This window comes from Somniosus microcephalus, chromosome 22, assembly GCF_052327205.1.
Source record: "Somniosus microcephalus isolate GS21.2 chromosome 22, FLI_Smic_1.0, whole genome shotgun sequence".
Classification (NCBI taxonomy): Eukaryota; Metazoa; Chordata; class Chondrichthyes; order Squaliformes; family Somniosidae; genus Somniosus; species Somniosus microcephalus.
The window spans coordinates 32,448,289-32,475,340 of NC_141008.1; the positions used below are offsets into that span (position 1 = coordinate 32,448,289).

General features: G+C 47.3%; 1 protein-coding gene across 2 annotated transcripts in view; it reads right to left on the reverse strand.

The window, feature by feature from the left end:
* rnf43 (ring finger protein 43) overlaps positions 1 to 19,654 on the reverse strand; it is a 206,134-nt gene extending 186,480 nt beyond the window's left edge. For both annotated transcript variants that reach the window (XR_015073219.1, XM_085964426.1), the window contains exon 1: positions 19,157 to 19,654. Coding sequence is in view for 1 of the 2 variants with exons in the window: in XM_085964426.1 (XP_085820552.1) it covers positions 19,157 to 19,387 (231 nt within the window). In the remaining variant the exon portion in view is untranslated. The remainder of the gene's footprint in view (positions 1 to 19,156) is intronic.
* Positions 19,655 to 27,052: the final 7,398 nt, after the last annotated feature.

Genomic DNA, 27,052 nt, shown 5'->3' on the forward strand with positions numbered 1-27,052 from the left:
TCACAATTCCTCTGATAATGAAGCAGTCCATATCCACATGTAGCAAGATCTGGACAGCATCCAGCCTTGAGTCGATAAGTGGCAAGTAACATTCAGCCATACAAATGCCAGGAAATTACCATCTAAACAAAAGAGAGTCTAACCAATTACCCTTGCATTCAATGGCATTACCATTATCGAGTCAGCCGCCATCAACATCCTGGGTTCACCAGTGACCAAAAACTCAACTGGACCAGATACATAAATGCTTACTAGAGGCTGGATATTATGCAGCAAATAGCTCACCTTCTGACACCCCGAAACCTACCCACTACCTGCAAGGCAAAAGTCAGGAGTGTAATGGGAAACTCTCCATTTGCCTGGATGGATGCAGCTGCAACAACACTCAAGAAGCTTGACACCATCCAGGAGAAAGCAGTCCGCTTGATCAGCACGTCATAAACGTCCACTCCCTCCACCAATGGCGCACCATGGCTGCAGTGTGCACCATGGACAGGATGCACTACAGCAACTCGCCAAGGCTTCTTCGGCAGCACCTCCCAAACACACGCCCTCCATCGTCTAGAAGGACAAGACCAGCAGGTGCATGAGAACACCATTACCTCCAAGTGCCTCTCCAAAACACACACCATCCTGCCTTGGACGTATATCGACATTCCTGCATCGTCACGGAGTCAAAATCCTGAAATTCTCTACCTAATTGCACCTTTATCACATGAATTGCAGCGGTTCAAGGCGGTGGCTCACCACCACCTTTTTCAGGGCAACTAGGGATAGGCAATAAATGCCAGCATCGTCCATATTCCAAGAATGAATTAAACAAACATTAAACAAGGAGCGGCGCCAGAATTGCTGCATGCACATTGGACAAGGAGCTGAATCAGTGACGATGCATGCACATTGGGCATGTTGTGCTTTGGAAAGTCCACTATAATAGCAGCAGACATGAATTATCTGAAAGGGCTCAAGACAACCCAGTGGTCAAGAGATTCTCACACTGAAAGCACTGTTAGAAACTGGCTACACACTGTAATGGTGATAGATTCGGACTGAGCCAGGTGATCTATGGATGTTCATCACTTCTACATCAGCAACTCTAGATTAAAAAGTGAGAAAACGGACAAACTACTAAATTCATAGTGGATTAAAACTGAAGGGTACATCCTGCCGTGCTGGACTGAAGGAATATACTCCGTAAACCGACACTAACTGGATCCAAATTGATTGAAATAACAGAAAACGCTGGAAACACTCAGCAGGCCAGGCAGCATCCGTGGAGAGAGAAACAGAGTCAACGTTGCAGGTCGATGACCCTTCGTCAGAACTGGAAAAAACCAGGAAAGGGAAGAGATTTTAAAGCAAGTTGGGGGCTGGGAAAAAGGGGAGGGGATGAAAGAACAAAAGGGAAGGTCAGCGATAGGATAGGAAGCAGGAGAGAGAGAGACATTGAGAGATATTGAATGCCAGAGGTGGTGGTGATGGGACAGGTAAAGGAACAAAGGGTGGCTCGAGATGAAGTGTGAATGGCGCTGGCAGAATGATGGACAGCTGTCATGTGGACGAGAAGAAAAAAGGCCAGACGAAAGAGTGGATTAAAAAAAAAAAAAAAATGAATTATATAATTATATATATGTGACAGGGGCCGAGGTTATGATTTGAAATTGTTGAACTCGCCAAATTGATGGAGCTGGCTTTCCTAGGTGAATAGCTTTGCTGCTTTTACGGAGCAAATACAGGCCCAATATCTCACAGATTAGCCTTGCACTGGATGTACATGGACAGCATACACATGAACTGGATTCAGGTGGAACTGGGGAGTGGTGTTCCAGTGCTTGAAGTAATGCAAACAGTTAGGCTGCAGACCGTAAACAGCAGCTGCTCAGGTCGATTCCCATTCACTCCAACCATCCCAAGTTTAGGATTTTCAACAGGTCGCCAGCAAATCTCAAACCTGGGGACCATCTAAATTGGCGGCTGAAAGAGTAACGGGCAGTGGCACTGACTGTCTCAACCAGCTCTTGGAAACGATGCTGCCACTTTCGAGCCTCGCACCGAGTCCACAGAGTAAACAGCAACTTCTGTTTGAGTTGGCACGGAAGAAAGTAGCTACAGTCAGATGCTTGGGACATAGTTTGCTTGCGTGCGTGCGTGCGTGCGTGCGTGGGGGGGGGAAAACAGAGAAGCTGAGATTTCTGTCATTCTATCGGTGGGGGGGTGGGGGGCTTAGAATTCTTTCATGTTGTCGGGGGGCTGAAATTTCTGTTGTGCTGCCAGGGAGCTTCAGAATTCTGTCCTGCTGCTGAAGGGGGCTGGGATTCCAACCACGCTGAGGAGTGAGGGCGCGTAATTAATTTGTACTTTCCAGGTGGGGTGGGGAGCACAGATTTCCCTGGTGGTGTTCACTGCACGGCACACGGGCTGTGGGCACCCCAGATATCTGGTGGTGCTTCGTGTTGAATGCCACTAAGCTCAGTGTCAGCCCGCTGCCGTTTGCTCCCACCAGCTCTAAATGTCACTGCAGAGTTAATGAGTAACCGCAGGTCCCCAGGAACAAGCCAAGCCCGCAGCACTACCCCAATATTGACAGAACTAGGCCACAGAGTTCTACCAAAGGCATGGGTGTATAATCTGGAACTGTGAAAGATAGACAAGTTACCACATCAGTGGAGGTACTGACTACCCACCAGACACTCTCCTGGGAAAGGAGGCAAAGATTCTCTCAGCTCAACGAACGTGCTTACTCTGGGGCGAGGTACTTTGCACAAGTGGCCATTCTCCACGCACGAGGCTGGATAGTAAGTGGCAGCAGGCTGCCTGACTGTAAAGGGGCATCGCAGATGTGACTAACTCATCGAATTGAAAGCCCAGATGATTTTCCTGTCCCTTGCCTCGAGTCACATGCCAATTGTAGCCCCCCCGACCCCCGCCGGCTAACTTAGCACAAAATGTGATTTGAATCGCGGATGTTTGGGGCTGTAGGGCTCATTTACACACTGCTGTTAGCAACTGAGGGATGGGCTCTGGGGGAAGGCAGAGCTTAGAATTAGACACCATGGTGTAACAAGCATCAGATGGATCCAAATCAAACCTTGCCAATGACAGTGTCTTTATACAGTACTTGGATTTTGTATGATAAAGGCAAATGTGTAAATACTGGAGTGGTGCAATTCTGGTCAAAGTGTAAAAAGCTGCACTAGGTCACCTTTGGGTTAAAACAGAATCAATTAAATTGATCATTCAAGTCACGCTGACACAATGCTGGGGGGAATAAGCCCATTTACTACAATCCCAGTCACTGGATTTCTTACACATTTGAGCGTAAACCCCTCCTTCAATACCACTACAGTTCAAACTTCATTTTTGCCTCGAAATTCCTTGAACAGGTCATTGCCTTCCAGCTCTCTGTCCATCTCTCTCAAAACACCCTCTTCAAAACCCTCCACACAGCACCAAGATGGCTCTAACCAATATCACAACATCTTCGAGTTGGGGAGACATTATCCCTCCTTGTTCTCCTCAAGCACTCTGCAACATCTGTCCCGCTCCAAGGGATTGCAGTCGCATGCTTCAACTCTAACCTATCCAAACATAGCCAGCACATCTCTAACAATGGCTTCTCTTCCCAGCCCTGTACTGTCACCTCTAGAATTCCCCAAGGATCCATGCCTTCAGACCCCCTACTCATTTTTCCTCATCTACATTTGCCTTTTAGGCAACATCCTCCACAGGCATAGGATCAGTTTCCAGGTGAATGCCAATGACACTCAGCTCTACCTCTCCACCATCTCTTTTGACCCCAAGGCCATATCTGTCAGAATGCCTGTCTGACAACACGTCATGAATGGGCCACAACTTGCTCCAGCGTTACATCAGCAAGACCCAAACCATAAACTCCACTACCTAACCATGGTCCCTTGTTCAGACGAAACCAGATCATGCAAAAAAAATGTTGCCATCTTCTGTGACTGTGAACTGAACTTTAAACCGGACTTGCTATCCATCACCAAGAATGCCTATTTTTATCAGCACAATATTGCCTGCCTCTGCTCCTACCTCAATCCCTGTCGCTAAAACCCTTATACATGCTTGTGTTATCTTTAGACTGAATTATTCCAATGCTTAATGGCTTCCCAACCTCCACAAACTAAAGCTTGTCCAAAGCACAGGTGACGGTAACTTGTCCCGCACGCCGATCATTGCACTCAATGAAAGAGTTGAACTCCTGCTTCCAGTTGAAGAGCTAGCACCGACAGGGACTTGATGGGCCGAATGGTCGCCTTCTGCACTGTAATTTCGGTAATAAGGGAGCCAGGTTCACATGCGGAGGCACTCGCGAACAAACACACGCGGGGGGACACACACGCGGACACACACACACAGACATTTCCATTTAGTGCCCTTACAACTAGAGAGCGAGGGGAGATGTTCAATACATCAGAGCAGGCTACATCCAAACCTCAGATCAGAGTTCTAACCACTGCAACATCTGCTTGCCAACCTCACTGCTTCCAAGAGGTTTAAAAATAGTCCAGTTAGATACACTTCCCGCTGAACATATTCAAACAACTGGACTCCAAATGACTGGACTGCACCTTCCACCCCTGGACTGCACCTTCCACCCCTGGACTGCACTGGCTATTCCCACTGCCTGGGAAGTCTAATAACCTGTCCCCCAAACCTATATCTCTGCAAAATGCACTGCGACAGTGAGCAAGGGGAAAATCTAGTTACTGCAGGTTACAGCAAGTCCATAAGCACAGAGGGGCAGAAGATCAAACATTAATAAAGTTTGAAGATGAACAAGAAAGAACATTGTGTTAGGGAATCAAACTGCAAAAAAACAGAAATAATAAGATTTAAACTGTACATGGCAACAAAAGTAACTCACTACTTGAGCTGTTCTTTAAATTGATGTTTCAAATCAGTATGTTTGCAGTCAATCAATTGCAATTTATTAAAAAAACTGGCACCAGACTAATGAACACAGTGCAGGAATAATCCGGTCTCCTATCGCCTGCTGCCTTCCAGTTTGAAATCAGTCACTGCCCACTTCTAAACCAAAACATGACCACAATGTATACTCTCCAGTTCCGACAGCCGCTGGGCAGACATTGGCACGTTCTGCATCTGCTGCTGTCACCCCGATCACTTCTGTGGGTAACAGGACAGAAAATGTTGGAATGCTCGTTTGCAGAGAACATCATTTCGCAACAGTTGACAACCAACTCGCCCCATCCACAGATCAATCAGCTTTAAATAGAGGTTTCATCCAAAATCTGAAGATTTTATTTGGATCATCTGGATGTGAATTAAGTTGGTATTTTAAGTGTAAACAGGTTTTCAGTGATGGCAGGAAACCAAAACTGGGGATTTCAGGAACAGGAAGAGATAATCCAAACACGCTCATTATTAGACAGTTACATGGGGTTAGTGAGCAACTAGCCACCCCACCCACAACGCTACCTTCAACTCGAACCATGCTGCAGGGGAACAGCATTGAGAGAATTTGACAGCACCGCAGCCCCCACCACCACCAGGGGTCAGGGTCAAGGAAAACTATCTAAAACAAAAACTCTTCACTGCTTACAACTTTCATCTGCTTCCTTGAGGAGGCTACATTTGGAAGAATGGTTTTGGGGGGGGGGGGGGGGGGGGGGAGCGATATATGGTTTCACCCCACACGCACTTTTAACAAAAAATTCAAAACAGTTCAAATAAACTTCAGAACAAGTAAACCGTGGAATAAAAAAAAAGGGAAAAAGCTGAAATATCAAGAATATTGAAGTATCACAAAACTGCAACCCTAACCTAAGTACTGGCGATATCAGCGAGAAGAGATCTGATAGAGGCAAAATCAATCAGAAATTAGTAAGATGCAGGGGTCACTCTGCACTCTCATTACATCAAGAAAGGAGTGCCGAAAGAGGCTGAATGGGCCCGAGCTACACTTGTCTGCACCTGGGGACAGAACTGAAAATCTGACAATGCAGGCCAAAATCAACCCTCGAGTGTCTCTACATAGTTAGGAACATTCCACACAGATCGAACTTTACTCCACATCCCAGGACATCATTCCACCTTCAAATGAACACTGATGTATTGAAGGGGTTCAAACAAGAGTGACAAGGATGATAATGCAACTTAAGGCTTGCAGTTATGAAGGGAGACTCCTGGAGCTGTTTTTGTTGTCATTTAAGAAAAGATTGAGCGATAACAGGCAAAGTCTTCACAGAACCTCTCAGAATAAATGGGCTGGATGGATTCATGATGGTGTAGATTCTGCATGGTCTACGGGAAAGACAAGCTTGATGGGTCAACTGGCATTGCATCACTCCACGCTTCATTCTTATTGCCTTTCGACATACACCAGGAGCACGGTGAACTTTTTGATCTGGATCCAACGCCTGCTTTGAAAAATGATTTGCCAAAAATTCAAATCCCTTTTTGATGTTCCATCCCAAACTGTCGCAACATGAGGTTTGCTGAAAGCAGGAGCCTTGTAAATGTTGTCCAGTTACACTCTTCAAAATGGCCGATGTACTAGCCACATCCCTGGCTGAATGGTACTTGATGTGACTGCAAGATTGCCTCCCTGCTAAATGACGTGGGTTTCAACTTACAAATGAGATTGGCTTTGTCCTATGCAGACGACGGTTTCACTCTGCCCAATGTTTAGCTGGTGGAAGTTACAGCTCATCCAGGACAAGCAGTCTGACAGCACAGCAACAGCGGAAGGGTCAAGAGAGGGAGTGGAGAAGTGCAGCTCATCAGTAGCGTTCGTGTGGAAGCTGAGGGTTTTGGATGATGTGGCCAAGGGGCACAGCATGTAGATGAGGAAATAACTGAGGGTGGCTGCAATCTCTCAATACAGAACTTAGGGACTGATCCAAGCTCCAGCGGTCAAATTTACTCTCCTTCAGATTGCAGAGGGCTTTCTGAGGGTCACTGTTGTTTTCTGCAATGGACATGGGCGTCTCAATTAGCTTCTTTTCCCCTTTCAACAAGCAAGCAATTGAAGGCAGCAGCTCACTGGTAAGAGATGCCAGTGAGCCTTCCAGCCTAGGTTCCTGGTCCCCTCTGACAGCTCGTGCTACTGGGAGCAGTCAGGTTCAAGTTCTGGATGTCCACGAAACACGATGTCCAGTCTATGCTACACAAACACTCTGGAGAACTTTCTCCAACATGCTCCTCACTAACACTTTCCAGAGGCAGTACTTCCTCCTCTCTTTCCACCCCCACCCCACCCCCACTCAGATTCCTATTGACCCTGGGTGGGTTTTATAGCGGCTGATTTCTTGGGGTTAGGTTTGCTTACTTGTGCTGATATGAGCTGAACAGTTTGCTATTGTATCATTTACGTCCGATTAAAATCTCTCATTGTTTTGATGTATAACATTTTGAGGAAAAGATTTTACACTAAGCACATCAAAGGATACCAGCATCGTACAGCAACTAAGCATTTCCACACTAAGATAAGAACACTAAACACAACTTCCACTGCAGGAGACTGTCTCTCTCTCTCTGGCTAATTCCCCAACCTCTTCTCAATGACTGTCTAACAGAGGTCCATTCTCCTTCCCTCCCCCCCACGCCCCACCCAGCAACCTATAAATAAGGAGTTTGCAATATCTAACAATTCTCTCAACCATCTGAATATTATCCCCATACATACCATTTCCTTTCCAACGGGATGCCCAGCAAGGGAAGAGACCCTGCATCATCCAGAGTGCAAAAAGCGGTGTCCCAAGGATCTCTATTGGCCACATCGTTCAGCAAGAATCTCTTCAGAATCCCATCACTCTGGGACACTCCTAGCATAAAAGAAGTCACGTCCCCGACACCGCTTGATCACAATATCAACAGCAGGACAAGATGGAGGTATTTCTTGCTGTATGTAGCCACAGAAATTATGAGATTTGAAATTAACATCCACCCCAAAAAAGGGAACAGCAGAGGATGCAGAGTAAATAATCTCAACACAAGTCACCTGTAACAGAATGCCTCTCATATAAGGTCACCGATTGTCATTAGTACCGGGGGTGGGGGTGGCAACATTTTGAAAGCCGAGTTCTGGACAATAAAGTGTTTTCAAATCATTACTCAAGTGCGCCAGTGGGCAGAACTCAAAGTAAACTTAAGATAAAAAAGGACAATACCGTAGGCTTTTATCTGCTGCCCTTCCCTTTTTTCTGGGCTCCAGTCCAGCTTGGCTCACCTCTATATGACCTGGCTCCTCTTCCTTCACTCTATACCTTTTCCCTGGGGTTCCTGGAGCTTGCTATTTGGTAATGCTTGGGACAGGGAAAGACCATTGGTCAATCTAGCTTACCGTTCCAAATCTCCCATCGGGGTCCTTACCACGATTCTGAACTCGTAGCCCTGTGTCCCATTCCCCAACAGGAATTTGTCCCTTTTATTTTTTTTTAATAAACGGTCATGGTTTTCTATTCTACCACTCACTGTTCCACAACCGTGCCACCCTTTCACATTAAAAAAAGTTGCCTACATTTCTTTCGACAACCTTAACTTTAAACAGCATCCCTAGTCCTCAAATCCTCCACCTGATAGAAGAACTTTCCTGGATCCAAATTCTCCATAGCCATGAAAATATTAAAAGACCTCCATCAAGTTCCCCCTCATCCTCCTCCTCTGCAGATATTAATGTCTCAGGGTAGACAATCTTCTTCCATAACTCAGCCCTCTACATTCAGGGATCGGCCTTGGAGCTCTTCTTTGGAGTTCCTCCTATAATTCTGTGAAAACCTGTACTATGGAGACAACACAACACAACACTCCAGATGCAACTCCAGCAAGATGTGTCTTTGTGCCTGTATAATAGGAACTTCTGAAATCCTCAACAACTCTCACTAGTTTTTCCTCAACAGCGGTTCCAGCAATTTCAGTGATTGTGACCTTACCGATTGGCCAGAGAGGCTGCCAATCAATCAGCCTGCACTTGAGAACAGCCCCTGCCCACGACGCAAAAAGTACAACATAAATTGGGCAAGTGCAGGCATCTGGGATTGGGAAGACCATGTCCAAAATCCAGACTCTATCACTCAAAATTGGCTACAGTCGGCAACTGTTCCAGGCCTGCCTACACCTGCAACAAAGTTACAAACCAGCAACATTTGTAAATGAACACCCTACCCTCCCTTTCACAAAATCCAGATTGTCTTCATGAATCAGACAGGATAAGGTCCCTTTGAGGCAAGTGTAGTGTTTAACTATCGTAGTCATGGCTGATAACAGAAGTTATCCTATCATTTTACTTAGAAGTGGATCTTTGCTCCTTTTAAGGAGCACTGTGATTTATGCCGCTCTTAATGTCTCAGGAAGTTCATTCAACTCTAGTACCTGGTTAAACATTCCCAACAGTAATGGAGTGAGCCTGCATTTAAAAAAACGGAACTTGTGAAAGTATCTACTCCCAGTGGCTTGAAGTTTAGTCTTAGCCACATTTCCCCCAACCTGCCTATTGCTCATTAGTTCTTTTCCAAAATATCTGTTTGGTGGAACAGTCTGTTATTGTTTGTGCTTTTGGGGGGAAAAAAGGACTTAAAGATTTCCATCTTTCTCCCCCAGTTCTAGATGATGACATTTTAATTGTTGGTTACATCAGATGAAACTGATAAAATGTACAAATATGTTGTGGGGGGGGGGGGGGGATGAACCTGAAGGTAAAGTCTTGCCTTTACTAGATAAGTCACAGTCTGCAAAGTGTATTTTTGGTTATTCTGCTGTCCTGGTGTGTGTTTTTAACAATATGTTCGCCCCATCTCTGCTGAAGTTGCAGATACCTACTGGGTCCCAGCTCCGTAGCACCTCACCCCAGAGGTTATTCTTCAGGCTAATCAACCACGGTGGGGGAGGCACCCGAGTCTGATCTTGTCCCAACCTCCAAGCAAGAAGACTTGGCAGCAGCTGTTACTAGATAGCAATCAGAGTTGGGGGGGGGGGGGGGGGTAACTTGGTATGATTTTCACCCTCTTAGTCCATGGGGTGCTGAGGCCAATTGTAGCCCACCCCAACACTCTTGTACCAGCTGAAATCAGCCAGCTCAGCAGACTAGGAATAGAACCTGGGATGTGGTGTATATGGCTCAGTTAAACACTGCCTTCACATAGTGAGCTTTGCAAAGATGATGCACAACAGGCAGGTTGGACTTCAATCTGTATATGCCAGTTCACACCACCGGTCTCAACCACACAATAACCACTGGGCGACTTTAACCGATGGTTCTGCTTTTGAAATCTCATGTGCGAATGTGCATCTTCATTGCTAAACAAAACAATGCTAAGGAGGATCAAAAATGAATTTCTAATAAATAAATTGGAAAAATAATTTTCAAAAAAGCTAACCAATGTGATGGAGCAAGAAGATGAGAATAAATGAGCTCTAAACTTCCCCCCGGTGCCTCAGTGAGAAAGTACGCTTCCCAGAGTGATACTGAGCACATAGACTAAAGTGGTCTCGGGCTTGACTGCTCCACCAGTGCTGAGGTAGCAGGTCTCAGCCAAGTGGCAGTCGGGCATTATAATTGGCCTTAGTGCCCTTCGACTTGGAAGCATAAAAATCAGCCAAGATTCCTGTCCCTGATCAACACCCACTGACCCCCCTACCGCCAAGTATGTGGGCACCAGGTAAAGACAGGATCAGAAATAACAACAGAAAATGCTGGAAAAACTCAGCAGGCCAGGCAACATCCGTGGAGAGAAATTAGAGTCAACGTTTCGGGTCAAAACCCTTTATCAAGACTAAGAGGCACAGGGAATGAAATAGATTAAGAGGCCAGGCTGGGAGAGAACAAAAGAGAAGAGACATTAAGAAGTATTCAAAACGAGACGAGATGGTGATAGGACTAGTGGAGGCAAAAGACGGCTCTAGATTAGGTGTGAAATGCGCTGGCAGAATGGGAGACAGCTGCCATGTGGGAGAGAGAAAAAAAAGGAAAGGGGGGGGGGGGAAACCAAAGCAAAGGTGTGGATAAAAAATATAAGTAAAAATGTAATAGGGGCCGAGGTTATGATCTGAAATTGTTGAACTCGATATTGAGTCCGGAAGGCTGTAAAGTGCCTAATCGGAAGATGAGGTGCTGTTCCTCGAGTTTACGTTGAGCTTCCGTGGAACAATGCAAGAGGCCAAGAATGGTGAGGTCCGAGCGGGAATGGGGCGGTGAATTAAAATGACAGGCGACCATAAGCTCGGGGTCACCCTTACGGACTGAACGGAGGTGTTCCGCAAAGCGGTCACCCAATCTGCGTTTGGTCTCCCCAATGTAGAGGAGACCGCATCGTGAGCAGCGAATACAGTATACTAGATTGCAAGACAGGATCAGAATTGGTTATGCTGCCCCACCATGGTGGAATAGCTTGTTAGAGCAGTGTACTTAGTAGCATTTTTACTTTGGTCTTGCAGCCCACCGACACTCAATATCTGGGGTCACATGTAGAAAATGGCATTTGGTGGGTGCACAGGAAACCACACCATGGCAGTCTACACTTTCAGAGAGGGAAGGGGGGGAATAAATGGGCTTTGCTGCACTTTGAGGTGGTCACCACTTAGACTGTTGGACCTAGATCTCATTACCCCTGCTGTAGTATCATGATGCATGCACCTGGAGCCAAGGTGACTCAGTCAGGATCAAACAAGCTCTGTAAGCAGATAGAGTGACTAGCACACAGCTCCAGCTGAATACGATACACGCAGGTGGGATCCCCTCGCTTCCCTTTTTAGTCGGTTTTAATGAGTTTCTAGCTGTTGTCCAAGCCAGGCTCCACATTGTAGACAAGGCTGCAAAGATGTGGCTCAGAGATAAAGAGTTCTTTATCTGCATCTTTATTAGAGTCAGTGTGACTTTAGGACTGGTTATCAGGTGATCTGAGAGAAAACCGCTTTGAAGTACTCAGATAAACAAATCTCTCATGTTTGCTTTTGGCTTGTTTTAGCTGTACTTAGGGCTGGGCTACAATTCTCTACTCAATAAACACCTCCTCAGTCAGAACCCGGCCTTTCATCTACTTAATGTATTCATTTCGTCAGCCATGAAGATTAAAAAGAATTAAAAATACAGCAGATCCCTATCGGTTTCATAGCGCTCACTCTGTCCAATGCATTCCTCTAAAGTAACAGATTTCCAGGGCTGAGAGAGAAATGTTCTTTTTAGAAACAGCCTGGGTTAACCCCTGCACTGGAATTGAATTACAGGTATTCATACAGGAGGGTTTTGATCCTGATCTGTTTGAACAGCCACCGACTATAAAGCCCCACTACCACCCATTGACGAAGTGAAAATGCTGCAAACCAGAACACCAACTGCTTGTGTTTCAGCAACGCCACCAGGGACACGTTCAGTATCCAGCTTCAGCCAACACAAAGACAAGCGCTGGCAAGGTGGCCGACAGAGAGATATCCAGCACGCAAAGCGTTAATGGCATCAACAGAAATTCCGCCGTAACCAAGTCTGGGTGGGGAGGAGAAACAAAAGCATTGCTTATAGATCGAGATCAAACATTACATAAAAAACATTCACTAATCCAATGGTGGCGGGACTTTGGAAACTTGTAACAAACAAGACAGTACTGTACACTGATGGCACTGCTACAAAGAGACATTTACTGCACCAGTAAATATAACTTTGCAAGGCATTTAAAATGATAAACCCAGAAGAATTTGACTCTTAAATGATTCTCTCCGCTGTACCAGCTGCGACTGCTGTCTATTCAAAAAGTCTTTGTCCACAACAGAAATAAAACACCCTGCCAAGTAAGAGTCCATTCTCAGAGAACACCACCAGCCCGATATACAATCCTCGCCAACCTCCCCGATATACAACCCTCACCAACCTCCCACTGACCCGATATACAACCCTCACCAACCTCCCCGATATACAACCCGCACCAACCTCCCACTGACCCGATATACAACCCTCGCCAACCTCCCACTGACCCAATATACAACCCTCGCCAACCTCCCACTGACCCAATATACAACCCTCGCCAACCTCCCACTGACCCGATATACAACCCGCACCAACCTCCCACTGACCCAATATACAACCCTCGCCAACCTCCCACTGACCCAATATACAACCCTCGCCAACCTCCCACTGACCCAATATACAACCCTCGCCAACCTCCCACTGACCCAATATACAACCCTCGCCAACCTCCCACTGACCCAATATACAACCCTCGCCAACCTCCCACTGACCCGATATACAACCCGCACCAACCTCCCACTGACCCGATATACAACCCGCACCAACCTCCCACTAACCCAATATACAACCCTCGCCAACCTCCCACTGACCCGATATACAACCCGCACCAACCTCCCACTGACCAGATATACAACCCTCGCCAACCTCCCACTGACCCGATATACAACCCGCACCAACCTCCCACTGACCCGATATACAACCCGCACCAACCTCCCACTGACCCGATATACAACCCTCGCCAACCTCCCACTGACCCGATATACAACCCGCACCAAGCACCCACTGGCCCGATATACAACCCGCACCAACCTCCCACTGACCTGATATACAACCCTCGCCAACCTCCCACTGGCCCGATATACAACCCGCACCAAGCACCCACTCAACACGACTCTCACCAACTTGTGATCCGCTGACTTGACTCTCACCACCAACTTCCCCTCTCCCAGCCCCTTCACAATCTCTTGTCTCCATCACAAATCTTCTAATGCCACTAACCTCCTGTCAAGTACTACTAGAGCAACTCCTGCCCCCACCACCCACTGTACCTTCCCTGCCAACCTATCGTCCTTTCCACATCCTGGAGAAAACGCCCAGGAAAGTAGACAAAATCTCAATAAAACGACCACACAAGAACTTTACTGCAAGTAGTTTATAATACTAGTGTCTGTCTAATTTGGGTTTAATTTCACTGTAACATGGAGTGTTTGCGGTTCATAAAATGTGCATGTTACAGAATGCAGCATACAGGTCATCAATTCAGCGCATCATGAAGGAGAATCGAGCAGGGCAAGGAATGCTTACACCTTTGTTATAACTGTTTTGCCAGCAAGTTATAGTTTTACTCCTTTATAGAGCATGCTATCTGTGGTAACAATCACTGAAAATTCTGACATAACAATCCACTGGTTAATATACCAGAAACAGGAAGGGATTAAGGAAACAAATGTGTCAGGCTGCCGGAAGATATGGCCATGCCCCATGGGGATGTGTGCTGTGCAGGTACAATATCCCCACACACACAACTAGCGTAATCCTTCACATGTCAGCACAAAGATTCCCAGAACTACTGGAGTTATATATACAGGGTGGAACATTTTTCTCAAAGTTGTTAGCACTCCTCAAACACAATCAACCAACAATCCCAGGAGTTTAGACCAGCACAGGGCCCAGATTGTACTTCATTGTGATGCAGAAAGAGACACCGAGTGAATCCTGCACTCGGGAGAGCGAACTGTAAATCGACATTCCCTTAGACGATAGGAGATTGTACAGTGCAACTGTACGCCACTCTGTGGAGATAGCAACATGACAGCGGGAGAGAACATCTACCATCATACGTGGGCTTGTGCCAGAACCCAACGTCAGTTCACACTGCCTCAGCAAGTTACAATCTTGGTGCTTCATCTGCATGTAATGGTGCCAAGCTGAACAGTCCAAATCCCTTGGGCTTTGGGGACTAGTTTGTTCACACTGCTTGTGCTAACAACATTTCACAAGTGTGGCTTCCCAATGCAAGAAAAAGTTCACATGAAACCGACCCTGTTCAAGAGCAAGAGTTTTCCGCGCTCAAAGTGAAGGGTGCGAATGCTGCGATTGGAAATCTTCCCACTTTAGTGATTTAATGCCAGCATCAGGCACTCCCAGATAAAGTACAGCACAGTCAGATCCAAATTAAAACTGCCTCTACTCCGCCCTCACAAGACCCCCATCTACCACTGAATTTCTCACACCAGCTATCCTTTAGCCTCTCGGTGAGTTTGCCAATCAGTGCCGAATTAGGGCCAGTTTTGTGCAGCGAGCCTGTGCGGAACTGGATTGACACTGCCTGAACTCATTTCATAAAAGGACCCCAACAGCCTGCAGGCAGAACAGATTTTCAGCCCAGCAGTTCAGGCTGGATTTGAACCCAAGTCCCAGAGATCAAAGACCCAGCGGATTACCCAGTTCACCACTGAGAAAATATTTAATAGAATACAAGTTACAGTCATGTAGTACATAGGAGAGGCGAGTACAACCTGCAGTCAGTCCTAAAGGTGACTGCTACAGGCAGTCCTTTGGGATTTTACAGCGAGCCCTGAGCAAAGAGCTTGTATTTATGTAACGCTTTGTGACCTCCACAGATGTCTCAAGGTGCTTCACAACCAAGGAATTACTTGCGAAGTGTAGACACTGCTTTTAGATTAGCAAACTTGGCACAGCAAGGTCCAATAAATAGCAAATGAGTTGAATGACCAGTTAATGTGATTGGCGGTGTGAGCCAAGGGAAGGAGGTTGGGAAGACACCCAAACCCCTTTCTCGTCTTCAAAAGGTGCCATGGGACCTATTACGCTCACCTGAGCAGCCAGACTTTCGAAAGATGGCACCTCCAACAATATGGTATTGACAACTGCTTGTCTAGAAAGTGTACTGATGTCCTGGTGCGGGATGAACTTCATCACTCAGAGTGCTACCAACTGAACCAAGCACATTGGTGACGGTTGTCTCAGTAGATCTGTGCAACTGCACAATCTTCAAGCTTCGCTGTTCCTGGGCGCTCAAGCAGCTCAGTGACAGATACAAGAAGATGAATTCAGCCATATCTTTCCCAGACAAGTTTCCTGCGGTAGATACTGTCGGTCTAGGTTAATTCTGTGCTCGACGGTCTGACACATCCCTAGTGAGTAACACAACTGGAGGTTGTAGAGTTGAAGAATTTCCTTGGTATCTCTGCAGTTGGAGGTGGAGTCCATCTCAAAGCGCCCGATCCACAGAATCTCAGTTTACTTTTTACAACACTACACAATGATTCAAAGTACACAATGTGCCAGTGTTTAATAGGGACTTCCATCTCTACCATGCATTTTATAGCACAGTAAGCAAATTCGCTCAGCTACTCATTTTCCAACAAAAAAAGATTTGTTTTGATAAACGATTCACATTTCCACAGTTTCTAAATGACCCAGAGCTTTGTACATAGTAAATGATCTTAAGCCATTTAATTATAAAAATGACCGACTCACCCAGCTCTGGGTATATGCAACATGTGGTGTGGTAACTGAACCACACAAAACACAAAGCTCCGAGCAGGTGTATGCCCTGGTCTGTGCTGAATTAACTGATCCCAACTAGGGTAGCAATGGGGTAAATCTACTGGTCTCACCCGGAACTGAAAGGGGGAAGAGGGGTTAAAATCAGCCAGGGTTCCTGCTGCTGATTGCTATCTCGTGACTCCTGCTGGATAATGGATTAATGTTGGGTAACCGGAAGATCGAGCTCACTTTGGATATTCTCCAAATTCACTGGCTTCAGCAGACTATTTACCTGTAGCGAGTCATGGTTCACACATGAAGAACTGCCTGGCGTGGCTGCCAGCACCTGCAGTATGTGACTCCCAACACCAGGAAAAGATAGGAAAAAGAACCCGGAGCCTCCAAGTATGTTAAAGTCAGATTATATTAATCAAGTTTAATTAGAGCAGAAACACACACAGCATTAACAGCTATAGAATCACCCAGCACTCGGATGCACGGCAACTAATCAAAACACTTGTCTTCTAATGGACTCTAGAAATAAACATTGGGAGAACCCAATACTTACATGGAGCAAATGCACCCCTTTATATCAGAGCGAATGTATGGACCCTGCTTAAAGACTATCACCTCATTCTGTACAGCAGTGACCAACAGCATTGAACTCAGCTGATCGAAGTCAGATCAAACATCTGGTGGCACGGTGGCATAGTGGTTAGCACTGTTGCCTCACAGCGCCAGGGACCCGGGTTCGAATCCGGCCTCAGGTGACTGTCTGTGTGGAGTTTGCACATTCTCCCCGTGTTTGCGTGGGTTTCCTCCGGGTGCTCCGGTTTCCTCCCACAGTCCAAAGATGTGCGGGTTAGGTTGATTGGCTATGATAAATTGACCCTTAGTGTTAGGGGGATTAAATACGTGGGGTTACGGGGATAGGGTGGGATATGTGTTGGTGTAGGGGTTACGGGGATCGGGTGGGATATGTGTCGGTGCAGGCTCGATGGGCCGAAATGGCCTCTATCTGCACTGTGGGGTTTCTGTGATTCTGTGTGATTCTGTGATTTCTGTGATCTGCCAAACTGTATAATGCTAGCTAGCCACATTTGGCTTATAGAATACGACAAGTTTGCAAACCATTAATGGGGACTTTACTTCACCACACAATCATACACATTTTCTAACAAAGCATCCGAAAGTCATTCCTTTATAAACTTGCCTTTGTACACCAGGGGGCACTGTTCTGCACGCTGTGCAATAATTGAGATTTTTTTTTTAAATAGACACATTTCACCCCTCCTCTCCTAAAGGCATTGACTTCTTCTTGGGTACAAGTTGCATGATGCGAGCAGCCCCCAGTCTTGGGTATGATCCATGTGCAAGTCTAGGCAGTGAGTGTTGGTAGACTATTCACCCACAGGGCACCACAGGCGAGCTGAATCCTATCCTCACCAACAGCCACAACACACACTTCTTAGCAGGGGCCATAGAATAATGACTCCAGCTGATGTTTCTCCTCTTCAGCCAGTGGCTATGAGGCCCCAACCATCATGCTGGCAGAAATGAGCTAACTAGAATATCATGCCAGCGGCGGTCATACCTGGTTATTTCCTTGGTCTGTAAGGCTCAGTAGGCAGAACTAAAGCACAGCTCATATTTCCTGAAGTACTGCAGGGGTGAGGAATGAAAATCTCCCCAGGTCGTTCTAAACTGAGTGTTTTGGATTAGTTGCTCCAGGTAGTTTTACCTATCTCCCAACAGCGAATGAGGATGAGCGATTCTCCAGACTTCTTACTCAGTACCACCCCAAGCAAAGAGGAATACTGCTCGGTAGTTTCCATTCTCCCATCGCAGTGTGTAATAAGGCCATTAACCTGCTCACCAGTTATTTTGTCAGTACATCTGGCTAAACAATACTAGATTTCCATGTCTTCCTGATGTTATTTTGACTATCCAAGCGTGCAGTCTCCGCAGTAATACCAGACGTTGCCAGCATTACCCCCAAACCAGCATATTCCTGGATGAGCAGTTTCTCAGATTTACTCTGATCAGCACATTGACTATAAAAAGCTTGGCATTAAAAGTGCACAACAAAAAACCCTCAAAGTGTCATTACTTTACTACCTTATAGTACTTCAAGTTTCCCTTTTAATACATCACATGGTTAGTGTAAGTAGACAGACTTAGTAGACATTTCTCAAACATCAGACATTTCAGTATATATACCTGGAACATTTTCTCAATCCCCACTCCCTGTATATAGTGCGCTGTTTCCCTTTATCTCCAGTACTTTCTCAGTCTCTGTATATATAGTGCTGTCTTCCTTTACCACTTTCTCATTCTTTGTATGTAAACTGTCATCGTCCCTTTACCTGCACCACTTTCTCAGTCACCATGCTCGCTATAGTGATGTCACCCCTCTACCTGCAGCACTTTCTCAGTCTCCTTTACCTGCTGCACTCTCAGTCTCCTTTACCTGCTGCACTTTCTCAGTCTCCTTTACCTGCTGCACTTTCTCAGTCTCCTTTACCTGCTGCACTTTCTCAGTCTCCTTTACCTGCTGCACTTTCTCAGTCTCCTTTACCTGCTGCACTTTCTCAGTCTCCTTTACCTGCTGCACTTTCTCAGTCTCCTTTACCTGCTGCACTTTCTCAGTCTCCTTTACCTGCTGCACTTTCTCAGTCTCCTTTACCTGCTGCACTTTCTCAGTCTCCTTTACCTGCTGCACTTTCTCAGTCTCCTTTACCTGCTGCACTTTCTCAGTCTCCTTTACCTGCTGCACTTTCTCAGTCTCCTTTACCTGCAGCACTTTCTCACTCTCTCCTTTACCTGCACCACTTTCTCAGTCTCCTTTACTTGCAGCACTTTCAGTCTCTCCTTTACCTGCACCATGTCACCATCCTCTCCCTAGTGCCGCCCCCCATTTACCTGCAGCAGTTTGCCCTCGGCTGCCACTCTCATGCCGGCTCCAGCGAAGTGTCCCTGGAGGCGGAGGGTGCTGCTGTTGGCCACCACGCCGTTCTGACTGTGCCGATACTGCACCACCTCGATCTCTGCCTCGGTCTCCGCCGCCGCCACCGACTCCGAGTCCTGGCTCGCCGCCGCCAGCGCCGCGCTCCACAGCCATTGCACAGCTAGCAGCAGCGCTGCGCTCCTCATGATGCGGGCTGGGGCGGGGGGCCCGCTGCGGGCATGCTGCACCCCGACCCGGGGGACGCGCTCTCACCGACACCGGGTTACCTGGCAGCAGGTAGGTGGGGGCGGCCCTGGCTGACTGACTGCCCGCCGGCCGCGATCCGACTCCCCGCTGGGCTGGGCCGAGCCGCCGCTCGGGATGGCGCACCGTCACCCTGCTCCCGACACTGGCCGTCCGCCGGGACTCTCGCTCCCTCACTCACTCGCTCCCTGACTCCCGCACACGGTGCTCAGGGGCGGGGCCAGGACTGACTGACAGCTGGGGGGCGGGGCACAGAACCCTGACTGACAGCGAGGGGCGGAGCAGGGATCACTGACTGACAGCTTGGGGGCGGGGCAGGGATACCTGACTGACAGCTCGAGGGGCGGGGTAGGGAATCTCTGACTGACAGCTCGGGGGCGGGGCACAGAACCCTGACTGACAGCTCAGGGGGCGGGGCACAGAACGCTGACTGACAGCTGGGGGCGGGGCAGAAAACGCAGACTGACAGCTGGGGGGCGGGGCAGGGAATCTTTGACTGACAGCTTGGGGGGCGGGGCAGGGAATCTTTGACTGACAGCTTGGGGGCGGGGCAGGGATCCCTGACTGACAGCTGGGGGGGCGGGTCCAGAGCTGACTTTCTGAGCGGGAGTTGGGGATGGTGATACACCAATGATTGGCATGACGTTGGGCGGGGTAAAAGCATCAACAACAACTTTTATTTATATCGTGCTTTTATTGTAGTAAAACGTTCCAGGGCGCTTCACAGTATTATAACAAAAAAATCGACAGGCCGAGGGGGCAAGGTAGACAGAAGTGAAGGACGGTGCTAAAAGCCTCGGGCAGGGCAGTCAGGGAGCGCAGGGGGCGGGGCGCCAGGCCCACTGAGGGTGTGTGATGACGGGCAGGGCAGTGGGCGGAGCTGGCCAATAGGGCGGAGCCGGGTGCCGAACTGGCCAATAGGGTGGAGCCGGGGGCGGAGATGGCCAATAGGGTGGAGCCGGGGGCGGAGATAGCCAATAGGGAGGAGCCGGGCTGGCCCTAGGAGCCCCACCCTGCCGCTTCGCGCCTCCAATGTAACTGCTTGTAGAGAAACATTGTGCGCATTCAACAGGAGGGAGTTGGAAAAAGCTGTCCAACAGCAATACCAAACGAATGTTTATTACTGGTAAATCAACTCATATATTCTGATTAGGGTAAATTCCAGGCAAAAAGCCCTTTTACTAAAAATTACCTTTATAAAGTTCCACATGCTCCTCTGTCACTTTAATTCTCCGCTCCAGTCAAACTCTGACCTCGGTCTCTTACATTGTTCCAATGAAGCTCAAGGTAAGCTCGAGGAACAGCATCTCATTGTCCCATTTACACTTCATCTAGAGTCATCTTTTGTTCTTTACTTGTCCCATTACCATGTTCTATGGCCTTGCACCATCATCCCTTTGTCTCTTAATCTCTCCTGCCTTCCACCCTATCACAGGCCTTCCCTTTTGTTTTTTCCTCCCCCCCCTGCTCCTACACTTTCTTAAAATCTGTTACATCTCCAACTTTTTCCAGTTCTGACGAAGGGTCATCGACCTGAAATGTTAACTCTGTTTTATTGAATCCGTTGATTCTTAAAGTATGATGTTTTTTCCAATAACTAGACGGAGGCTGTAAATTAACAATCAACAGGTGTTTACTGGAGGAGGGTAAGTACAGAGGCATGCTCAAGGCTTATATACAGGTGTGGCCACTGCCGGTACTACAGTATACAGGAGCAGTAAAAGTAGTTCTCTCTTAAAGGTATATACACTACAATTCCTCCCCTTTTAGATTAACAGTACCATAACATTCAAATAACAGTTAACACTTTAACATGCACATTAAACTGAAATAGTCCATTTATAGATTCAGTCTTTGGGGCGGCTTCCTGATCCTTTCTGGATAGCGCCTTTCCTGAGGTTTTTGTTCTTGGTGCGGAGGCGATTCTGGCTCCCTTTCGTCGGTTAGTTCATCAGTTTCCGCTGCTACTGTTTCTGGGGTAGATGCTACCGGTATGTCAGGTTCATCCCCAGGTACACGAGACATGGTGTTGACTCGTTCCTGTGACGCTAGGATCTGGTCGACGTGGCGTCTCACAATGTTCTCCCCGACATCCACTGTGTACATTAATGGCCCCTGCCGTGTGCATATTGTTCCGGGTTGCCATTTCTCTGTTCGGTAGTCGCGGGCCAAGACTGGTTGTCCTACATTGAAGCTCCTTGTCGGCTTCTCATTGATGTGCTGGAATTGCTTATCCTCAACATTCCTTCGCACATTTGGTCTGAGCAAATGCAGACGAGATCTCAACCTTCGGTTAAAGAACATCATGGCCGGGGTCTGGTTGGTAACTGCATGTGTCGCATTTCTGTAGGCTAACAGGAAATTGTCCACCTTATGCTGTAGTGGAATTTCATCATCGCACATGGCCCTTATCGCCTTTTTAAAGGTTTGTACGAACTTCTCAGCCAATCCATTTGTGGCTGGATGATACGGGGCGGATGTGTAATGCCTTACCCCATTCCTTTTCATAAATTTTCGAAACTCTTCGGACACAAACTGTGGTCCGTTATCAGAGCAAATCAGCTCTGGCAAGCCGTTCCTGGCAAATATGGTCCGTAGGACTGCAATCGTTTTCTCTGTAGTGGTGGAGGACATTTTGATCACCTCAGGCCATTTCGAGTGCGCATCCACTGCTATTAAGAACATTGAGTCCATGAATGGACCAGCAAAATCAATATGCACCCGTTGCCATGGAGAGGAGGGGCATGTGGTGGTGCATTTTGGACCTTCTGGCATCCTGAGCAGCTCTTTGTTAGGTCCTCGATTTGTTGATCGATCCCCGGCCACCACACATAAGCCCTGGCAAGGCTTTTCATTTTCACCCCTCCCAGATGGCCTTCGTGAAGCTCATTGAGCACTCTCTCCCTTAACTTGGGTGGAATTACCACTCGGGATCCACACATCACTGTCCCCTGGCATACTGACAGCTGTTCTCTTCTGGATGAGAATGCTGGCAACAGTGAGTCGCCATGTGTTGGCCATCCCTTCACCGTCAAATCATATACCCGAGACAGTGTCTGATCATTGCGGGTCTCCTCTATATCCGCGTTAGTTACTGGCAATCGTTCAATTATCGACGAATAAAATATTTCGATAGGGTCCACTGCTGGTGCTTCCTCCACAGTAGGCAGTGGCAGACATGATAGCCCATCAGCATTTCCATGCTGTTTCGTGCCCTTATACTCTATTTCATATTGGTTCGCCCCTAGAAAAAGGGACCATCTTTGTAGCCGTTGTGCAGTCATCACCGGAACGCTCTTCTTTGGATTAAAGATGGAAACAAGTGGCTGGTGGTCAGTCAGCAAGGTGAACTTCTGCCCATGCAGATAGTAGTTGAATTTTTTTACTCCCCATACTAGGCTGAGGGCCTCCCTGTCAATCTGGGCGTAGTTGCGCTCGGCTGAGGTTAGTGACCAAGATGCAAAGGCTACTGGCCTCTCCAACCCGTCTGGGAATTTGTGCGACAGCACCGCTCCAATACCATAGGGTGATGCATCACACGCCAACCGAATTGGTAGTGCTGGGTTGAAATGGGCCAACACCTCTTTTGATGTGATCAATTCTTTGCACTTCTGGAAAGCTCGTTTACATTCGTCATTCCACTTCCATGGTACCCCCGTTTGCAGTAGGGTGTTCAGTGGGTGTAATACTGTAGACAAATTTGGCAAGAACTTATGGTAGTAGTTCACCAGCCCGAGGAACGACCTCAGTTGTGACACATTTTCCGGTGCTGGAGCCTTGACTACTGCCTCAATCTTTTCAGGGGACTTATGTAACCCCTCTTCATCAATAACGTGGCCACAATACGAGATCTGCTTCTGGAAAAACTTGCACTTGTGGCGATTAGCTTGTACCCATATTCCTTTAATCTAGTGAGCACCTGTTCCAGGTTGGCGAGGTGATCACTGTCATTTTCGCCCGTGACCAGGATGTCGTCCAAATAACACTGGGTCCCTGGAATCCCTTGCAGGACTTGATCCATTTCCCTTTGCCAAATAGCTGGAGTCGATGCTACCCCGAACACCAGCCGGTTGTATTGGTAGAGACCTTTATGAGTGTTGATCGTGAGGTATTGTTTCGAGGCTTCTTCCACCTCCATTTGCAGGTACGCCTGGGCCAGATCAATCTTGGTGAATCGTTTACCTCCAGATAGCGAGGCGAAAATATCCTCAATCCGTGGAAGTGGATATTGTACCGTGTGAAGGACTGGGTTCACTGTCACCTTAAAATCCCCACAGATGCGGACCTTCTTTGGTTCCCCAGGCGTATTACTCAACGACCTCTTCATTACAGGAACGATGGGTGTCGCCCACTCGCTCCAGTCCACTTTGGACAGTACTCCTGAACGTTGCAACCCTTCCAGCTCTGCTTCGACGGCTGGTCGGATCGCATGAGGCACCGGTCTGGCCTTAAAAAACTTTGGGATTGCATTTTCCTCTATTTCAATCGTCGCTGTTATGCCTTTTAATGTTCCGAGTCCCTCCTGGAACACTTCTTGTGAGTCAGTTAGCATTTTTGACAGTCGTCCAGGTGTGACGTCGTCATCCTTTTTGGCCTCAACCTTCAGTGCCTGTATGGAATGCCAATCTAATTGTATCTTCCGGATCCATTCACGTCCTAGTAGTGGTGGTCCTCCATCTGGCAATACATATAGGTCCATTTTGGGTATTTCCTGGCCTTTGTATATCACGTTCACCCTTATTTTTCCTTTGGGGTAGACTTTTTGCCTCGTGTACGTCTTCAAGACAATCTCTGTAGCTTTCAAGGGTATATGTGAGAATAGCCGCTTGTAGTCACAATCACACAGAAAATCACAGAAACCCCACAGTGCAGATAGAGGCCACTTCGGCCCATCGAGCCTGCACCGACACATATCCCACCCGATCCCCGTAACCCCACGTATTTAATCCCCCTAACACTAAGGGTCAATTTATCATGGCCAATCAACCTAACCCGCACATCTTTGGATGTCCCTTTGGTTTATGACTGTTAGGGCTGATCCTGTGTCCAATTCCATTTCCACTTGGACTCCGTCTATCTTGAGCGTGACCCAGATAGTCTGGTGATCCTCCATTTTGATTACCTTATGTAGTTTCAGACAACCCAGCTCCTTGCTTCCGGAGTCTGTATCACTTTTCTGTTCGTCTGAACTACTGTCCATCACCTTATGTACCTTTTTGTACTTCTCCTGTGGAGATTTCTTGCTGCTGGTTTTCTTCCCTGACCTGCAGACTCTTGCTATGTGTCCTGCTTTTCCACACTGTCTGCACACTTGGTCCTTGAACCAACAATCCTTCTGGTCGTGTGTTGTTCTGCCGCAGCGATAACACTTCCCTGCTCCATATGACATTTCATTGGTGCCATATTCTTGCGGTCTCCGTTGTATCTCTGCAGCGCCCCGTGCAGCTGCTTCGTGTGATACTGCCATGCTGAAAGCTTTGTCCAGCGTAAGATCCTTTTCTGATAGAAGGCGTTTCTGGGTTCCTTCACTTTGAAGCCCATACACAAACTTGTCCCTTAACGTATCTGCTAGTCCCAATCCAAACTGGCAGTGTTTCGATAGCTTGCGCAGTTCCGTTAAGTACTCAGCATTACTTTCATCTTTATGCTGGTTCCTTTTGTGGAACTTAAAGCTTTCTGCTATCAGCAGCGGTGTGGGGTTTAAGTGATCCTGTAGGATTTCCACTATGCTTTCGAAATTCTTATCCACTGGCTTCTCTGGGGTTATTAGGTTTTGCAGTAAGCCATAAGTTTTTGCACCCATGGAATTTAACAAAACCAGTGCTTTCCTAGCATCTGGCACTTCATTCGCCTTGCAGTACACCTCAATGCGTTCCACATATGTCGCCCAATCTTCGACTTCATTGTCGAACGCAGTGATACTGCCACTCTTCGACATCCCTGGGTGTGATTAAACTGTCTAAAATGGCGTCTCCCGCGCTCTCCCTTCTTCTCCGCTGGCACAAAATGGCGTCTCCCGCGCTTTCCTTTCTTCCCGCGCTCGCCCTTCTTCTCCGCTGCGGCTTCTAAAATGGCATCTCCCGCGCTCTCCCTTTTTCTCCGCGGCTCAATGGCGTCTCCCGCGCTTCCTTTTTTTTCCCGTGGATGCTGTTCAGCCCTTGAGCCCTGGCTGCGCTCTGCGCGTTCTCCTGTGCTTTACCCTCTCTTTGTTTTCCGTCGACGCCGCTCGGTCTTCAACCCCCCCGGCTGCGCCCTGTGCGCTTCACCCTCTCTCTTACCCCGTGGTCGGCTCCAGCCGCCGCTGTCCGGGAAGGGTCTGCGCTGTACCTGTTGCCAGTCTGTTGCTGGATCGTCGTGGCTGGAGAACCAAGCCCAGCCCTCAACAGCCTCCCCTGCGATGTTCACTCTCTGCCGGATGACTGGGCGGTTGCTCGTGGTCGATGCCCGTGCTTCTGGCCTCGACTTTCTTCCACCGTCCTCCCGGAGCGAATCCTTGAAAGGAAATGCAGAGTTGCAGGTAGATTCGAATCGACCTCGTCGCCACTATTGAATCCGTTGATTCTTAAAGTATGATGTTTTCCAATAACTAGACGGAGGCTGTAAATTAACAATCAACAGGTGTTTACTGGAGGAGGGTAGTCTAAAGACTAACAGTACAGAGGCATGCTCAAGGCTTATATACAGGTGTGGTCTCTGCCGGTACTACAGTATACAGGAGCAGTAAAAGTAGTTCTCTCTTAAAGGTACATACACTACATGTTTCTCTCTCCACAGATGCTGCCTAACGTGCTGAGTATTTCTGTTTTTATTTCAGAATGCCAGCATCCACAGTATTTTGCTTTTGTCCACATGTTCTTGTTTTTTTATATATTTTTTTATATATATTGCATCAGCAAATAACTATGCAAAACTGTCTAACACTCCCCATACTTCCTGTACTGGTGATTATAAGAAAATAATGAAATAATTTGCATTTATATAATCCCTTTTATGTCCTCGGGATTTCAAAGTGTTTCAGAGCCAATTATTTATCTTTGAAGTGAAATCACTTGTTTTGTAAGCATATACAACACCTAATATATTCACAGCAAGGTCCCACAATGAGATAAGTGACCAGTTAATTGTGTTGGTTGAGATGTGATTCACCTGGTGACGCCTGAAAACTGTAGATTTAGATTTACAAATGGCACAGATGTATCATTGCACCTTTGGAACTTATACCAGATGGGTACCTGAACAGCTAAAACCTTTCCAAATTTGATATTAAGTTGGTTGAAGGAGCACATGGAAGTGTCAGGTTGATACTCTGGGTAGTCTGAAGTAAGCAATTCTTTAATTTTGGTATCCAAACTGTCCAGAGGCAGCACAAGGGGAGACAGAATAAAAATCAAAAGAGTTGGTCGGCCAAAATAATCTTTTAAAGTGAAGCAATAACAGCTGCAAGTTTACCTCCAGTTTACCTGGAAGAGGAGAATCTGGTCTTGGAATGTTTGTTCTATACCAAGCAAAGGGCTCACTGGGAGCCATGAAAGGCTGACTCAGCACTGAGAATGTCAGAGAACCCCCAGAGGAAAGACTCAACTGATATGGAATACCTGTATGTCACA